The sequence below is a fragment of the Protobothrops mucrosquamatus genome, unplaced genomic scaffold (genome assembly GCF_001527695.2).
Source record: "Protobothrops mucrosquamatus isolate PMUCROS unplaced genomic scaffold, P.Mucros_1.0 scaffold9, whole genome shotgun sequence".
In the NCBI taxonomy this organism is placed as follows: Eukaryota; Metazoa; Chordata; class Lepidosauria; order Squamata; family Viperidae; genus Protobothrops; species Protobothrops mucrosquamatus.
In genome coordinates, this window is record NW_015386396.1 from 203,659 (window position 1) to 209,596 (window position 5,938).

At 44.4% G+C, this 5,938-nt stretch overlaps 1 protein-coding gene across 2 annotated transcripts in view; it reads right to left on the bottom strand.

Moving 5' to 3' along the window:
* The window catches only part of SLC16A6 (solute carrier family 16 member 6), a 13,369-nt gene extending 7,933 nt beyond the window's left edge, over window positions 1-5,436 (bottom strand). For both annotated transcript variants that reach the window (XM_015810373.1, XM_015810372.1), the window contains exons 1-2: window positions 5,051-5,436; window positions 611-851 (exon numbers count right to left, since the gene is read on the bottom strand). In XM_015810373.1, coding sequence (XP_015665859.1) covers window positions 611-845 — 235 coding nt within the window. In that variant the 5' untranslated portion in view covers window positions 846-851; window positions 5,051-5,436. The remainder of the gene's footprint in view (window positions 1-610; window positions 852-5,050) is intronic.
* Between the last annotated feature and the right edge of the window lie 502 nt (window positions 5,437-5,938).

Sequence of the window (5,938 nt, forward strand, 5' to 3'; positions counted from 1 at the left end):
CCTCCCAGGCCGCCAGTACCAGCCAGGAGGGGCACGGATCCAGCAAACATGTGGCTGCACTCAGTCTCCCCAGGACACTGTCCACGTCATCGGGAGTCACAGAGTCAAACTCCTCCCAAATAACGGTCTCAAGACCTGCTCCTGTCACCTCCCCCGGGGCCACCCAGTCGGAGTCCAAACCCTCTCGGATCCGAGCGACAGGGTTGTTAAGCGAAGCATCACAACCACACCAGATTTACAGCCGTTCCACAGTAGTTAAGTGAATCACTATGGGTTGTTAAACGCAAACAACCTCTGACCACAACTTACTGCTGGCTTCCCCATTGACTTTGCTTGGTGGAAGCCAGCCCTGAAGATTGCAAATAGTGATCACAGGATGTTCTGACCATTATAAATGCATGTTGGTTGCTATATGCCCAAATCGCGATCACTTTACTGTGGGGAATGCTGCAATGGCTGCAAGTTCAAGGACTGGTCGTAATTATCACTGTTGTTCAGGGTTGTCCTAAGTTTGAATGGTTGCTAAACAAATGGGCATTATAAATGACCACCGATAATATAACCAAGGATTGTAAGACTTCATATAACAACTATCTAAGTATATGCTTACCTGTAAACGTAAGTACAAATACACATATTGAGATTATCCATGATATCCTGCTGTTGCTTTCATTAAAACATTCCACTAAGTCAGTAAAGAAGACTCCAAAGGACTTGATAATGCCATACGTCAAGGCCTCCACAAAGAAGAAAGCGAATGCCACAATCCATCCCCATCCTCCATCAGGCACTTTTGTATAAACATTTGGGGTAATGCATGACATTCTGGTTGCTTTGACAGTCATTTTGATCTGGAATAGAAAAGATTTAGTAAGATTGTGGTATCTTCTAAAAACGCAAGGCACATAAATATGTTCCTAAAACAAGGAATTAAGTGTGAAATAAATATTAAAAAATATAGTTTCCCCTAGACCAGGGGTAGGCAACCTCTGCTCTTTTATGACTCATGGACTTCAACTCCCAGAATTCCTGAGTCAGCTATGCTGACTCATAAGAGCAGAGATTGCCAACCCCTGCCCTAGACTATAAAGAGTTGAAGTAAATTTGTCTGTTAATTCTCCCATCTCATTATCACAAATTATACTATGATCTTATAGAGCAGTGATAGCGAATCTTTTAGAGACCGAGTGCCCCAAAACTGGCCCTGCCCCCGCTCCACCCGCCTGCCTCACCCCTGCTCTGCCCCCCATCCCCCACCCCACCTACCCACAGGGCCACTCACCACCTCCAGGGCCCGCCGCAGATCGCCCAGGCAGTCCAGCAGCGCTATGGCGGCCACATCCTCTGCCTGCGCCCTGCAGCATCAACTGCATGATGGGGTGTGAGGGCAGAGTCTTATCTACACTGCCTGGCTGCAATGTCCTTGGCTGCGCTGCTCTGTGTGGGCCATGCTTGAGGGCGAGTCCCCTTCAGGGAGGCTGCTGGAGAGGAGGGGGTCGTGGGGGGAGGCAAGGCTGGGGCAACAGTACGTGTGCCCACAGAGAGGACTCCGAGTGCCGCCTCTGGCACCTGTGCCATAGGTTTGCCACCACTGTTATAGAGCTAGTTGAATTTCTAAGCTCAATATATATTTCATCATAAGAACAAACTGATGCAATTCAACAGAAAGCAATTAAGGAGCAGATCAAAATATAATAGAGGGCAGTTGTGGAGGTGGGGAGGCGGGAGAGAACCCACAATGATCCCAAAGCTATAGTGAGAGTGGAGAGAATCCTGAATTTGCGATCTGCTCTAGGCTGGATTTTATTTAAGTCTAAGCCTATCTTGCTGTTAAGAGATGTCTTCACAGTTGAAAATGCTGAACTATTCATGTTTTAAATGTTCCTGATTCTGCTTTTTCAAGTCAGTTTTGACTCTTGGTGATTGCCCGGACAAGTCCCTGCAGCTTTCTTGGCAAGGTTTCCAAAGTGGTTTGTCACTGCTTCTTCCTCAGACTGAGATTCGCCCAAGAAAAGCCAACTGCATTTGTGCTTAAGGCAGAACTAGAATTTCATGGTCTTCCAATTTTTAGCCCTGTTAACCATTACACCAAACTGGCCCTTTTTTTACCACTAGAATAGCCTATACAGGTAGTCCTTAGGTTATAACAATAGGTCCACAATTATGGTTATAAAGCAAATCATATGACTGGACCCAATTTTACCTTTTTTATGGCAGTCATTAAACAAATGTGGCAGTCATTAAGCGAACCCATTGTTTACTATGGGGTGGTTTTTGCTGGAAACTGGAAATAAACTTTGGTTTCTGGCAAAAATGACGTAAATCAATCACGTGATTATGGAGCTCTGCAAACAGTCACAAATGTGAACCGGCTGCGGATGCTCAAAATGCAGTCGCATGGCCTGGGAGGGGTTGGAGGTGGATGTTGGAACTGAATTCTAAGTAATTGGGGGGGGGGCGTCCATCAGAACTTTGATCATAAGTCAAGGTCTACCTGTACGCAGTACAGATGACTGTTGGATGCTGTGTACAGGACTACCTATACACAGGCAGTGATTGCTGATGCTCAAGGTGCTTGATAACTCAATAAACGCTCCTTATCTAGTGCACTCTAAAACAGAGTCAAGCATGCCTGAAGAAGTTCTTTGTGCTGATACTTTGTATAGTCCCAGGTTAATGGCACCTAACCTTTGAGTGGTTCTCAGAAATACGAGTACGTTCAGAGGAGTTTCCGCATGACTAATCTTTGGAAATAATACACTCAGTGTTCTGAGCGTATTGAGGAGAATTATCTGTTTCGGCTTGGAGACGGAAATCCCCTTTTTCTGCTCTGCTGATTCCTCAGCGTGGTAGATTATACCGCTACTGGGAGCCAAAGACAGTCCCCAGGTAGTAATAGGTATTTTAAACCCAAGAAAGTGCAGGAATATATGGGAGTTCTAGTTTAGTGGGGCTGGGCAACAGAACATTGGGGAAAGTGGTATTAGAAGATCTTGGTGCTCTAAAAATTAAATATAACAGCAGTACTTTCTGAAACAACTGAATTGTTCTAATTCAGTATCTCAATATGATGAAATCAGAATTTGTACCAGTAAAGTATATTTTCTCAATGGAGTGCAGAGCTACTTTTCACAGGGGTAAAAAACAAAATAGCAGAGCTTTGCCAAAGTTCATGACAAAACTAATAAAGTCATTGACTTAAAATTCTTGAACCATCCATCTTCATTCCAGGATTCTTGCAGTGCAAAGATTTGCAAAAAAACTCTGGACAAGTATCTTACCCGCTGCAATTGTCAATCATTCTTTAGCTGCCAGTTCTGTTGAGTCACTTGGAAACATTTATACATGTAAAGTTCCACTTTAATCCGGGTTAAAACAGTTCCAGGTTTGACTAAACCTAAGTAGGTAATTCTGTATGCTTGATATTTAACATTTTTGTATATGTGTTATGTACTAGTATATATACTATTGTACTACTGTATTCATAAGGAACAAATTCCCCGATGTCATAGCCAGCTTAATTATATGTAGTGAAATATATCTAAGTGCTTACGTGTGCCAAATTGCAGGTGAAATACGTTTAGGAGAAAGTTAGCAAAATAGTTAGAAAAATTGATTTAAAGTATACAGTAAAGAGTTTTTAAATGTTTGCAGGAAAACATTTGACAGTGATCAGTAACTTTATCAGGAGTTTTTATATCAATAAATGTTTTTTGAAATTAACTTCTTTTCTCAAATGCTTGAAACATAGGATTCAGTGTTGTATAGTTTTAAAATTTGGTTTGCAAGAGGCAAATTAAAAAAAAACTTTGTTTTTAAACATTCATCAAATCACTTATGCACTGCTATGCCATTTTAAAGCAAATTAGTTATATGGGGTTTTTAACATGTTAATTAAAATAGTAGGTAAAAAATTATACAGAAAGCAGAAAGGGGAATCAATAATTATTTTTAGCCAGCCTGCAATGCGCATGTGCTTATGAAACCATGAGACTGGACGGTTTGTGCCTGTCCTGACAGATTTGGAGGAATAAGAACAGGAGGTTATCTAATATTTCAAGAATCTGTGTAAAAAATAAGAGCAAAGTAACTTTTGTTACTGTAGAACTTAATGCAGACCAGGTAGGACTATGGTATTAATAGTCCTACTTGGTTTGCGTTGTTACATGTATGTCCTGATATGTTAAGGGGTGTAACAAATCCTAGAGCAAAATCAAATGTTAAAAAAATTGCAATTTTTCCAAATTTGGGTCAGAAAGAAAAGAGTTGAGGCTTTCTGTAACCTGAATTACAGAATACAGTAATCCATACATCGCATTGCGTATACGAGATCTTGATCAAATCCTGTCTAAAGCCCAGCACAGGAGAGGCTCCGATATTATAGTTGTCATTAGTTTCTGGGAGAATATGTATCGTAGGTCGTGTCTATTCTATTTCTGCTTCAGCAGAGTACTTCGTTTAAGCCTTCCCGGTCGCTGCTCAGAAAAGCGCAGCTTAAAAAAAGATGTGGTATCCAAGGGCTTTGTTTAGTGGAGATGCGACCCCTGCAGAATTCCATACATAGCACGGAACAGAATTTTTAGCGGCCACGTTGCGCCATGCAGTTATCTTCAATCCGGTTTAAAGCGCATTGATAGAATGCAAATCTGCGCCTTTCTATCGCCTTGTATAAATAACGTCATACAACGCTTTTTTTTTTCCTTTTAAGACACGGGGAGAGAGAGAGCGAGCTATTTTATAAGCAACGAGTTTTTTTTCTTTTTTAAAAAATGTTTTCTTCCCAATGGAAGAATAACCCCCTTCCTTTCCACGCTCCCGGTCTACATGATGTAGGAGCGTGGGAAGCGAGCACGCACACCAAGGCCCAGGACTGTATCTTCAAGCTCTTCAAGGCACAGGTCCACCACTTTTTCTTCCAAATCGGATCCTCTCCTCTCCCTTTCTTTCAGAGAGGCGGATGCTCTTTTCGATTAAAATAATATTTAAAAAAAAAAAAAAAAAAAGCGACAGCAAGACACCCAAACTTGTGCCCAGAAGAAAAGTCACTTACCAGGTCAGTAGAAGATGTTGCCGCTGCAACTTGGGGAGAGAAAAGTGTGGAAGAAAAGGATCCCCCCAAGCTGCAGAGAAGAGCACCTTTGGCCTATGACCTGGTCAGCAACATGCTGAGGCGGCGACTGAAACACCCGACCCTTCGCCCTCAGTAGCGCGAACCAAAGACCCGGGGGCTCCAGAAGGCGCGGGAAGGGGGCTGCAGTCGCCTCAGACTTATACTCCCGACCCCCTTTGGAAAAGGTGGAGCCTGCCCTGCGCCTAAAATAGATCCCCGTTCGACGGAAAAAGAGTAGCCAGGAGTCTCGCTCGTTATCCGACGCTAGGCTCTCGTTGCTGGTGCCAAGGCTGCTCCATGGCCAGCGGGCGCCTCCTTCGCTCCTTGAGGTTTTTTTTTTTCGGGCGGTTTCTGCCCTCGGCCCGACTTCGCAATCTCTCTCGCCTTCCCACGCAACACTCTCCCCGCTCCCGTTTGTGCAAATGCTGCCGTCTCTTCTGGTTCACCACAGTAGCTCTGCTTTTTTTTTTATATACCGGCTCGAGCCGGTCTTTACCGGCGGATCTGGCGCGCGCTGTAACTCAGCAGCGCCATGTGCGCGCCGGAACCCGGTTTTGCAATTGCAATTACAGCAGCCGAAGGGCGGGCGAGCTTCCGCGCGCTCGAAAAGGAAGCGCGCGCCGGGCGGCCGCAGGAGCCGCGACCTGAACCAGTAACGTGGGAGAGGCGGCGGCAAACCCAAGGAAAGGATGTTGTAAGGGGTTGGCTGGGGAAGATGAGTTTTGTCTTGCTTGGACAGCTGCCGGGCTCTGCCACGTTTGCTTCCCTTCGCGACGCTTCCTCCCCCCTCCTCCTAACGCCTTAAAACTGATGTAATTCGCCTAAGCC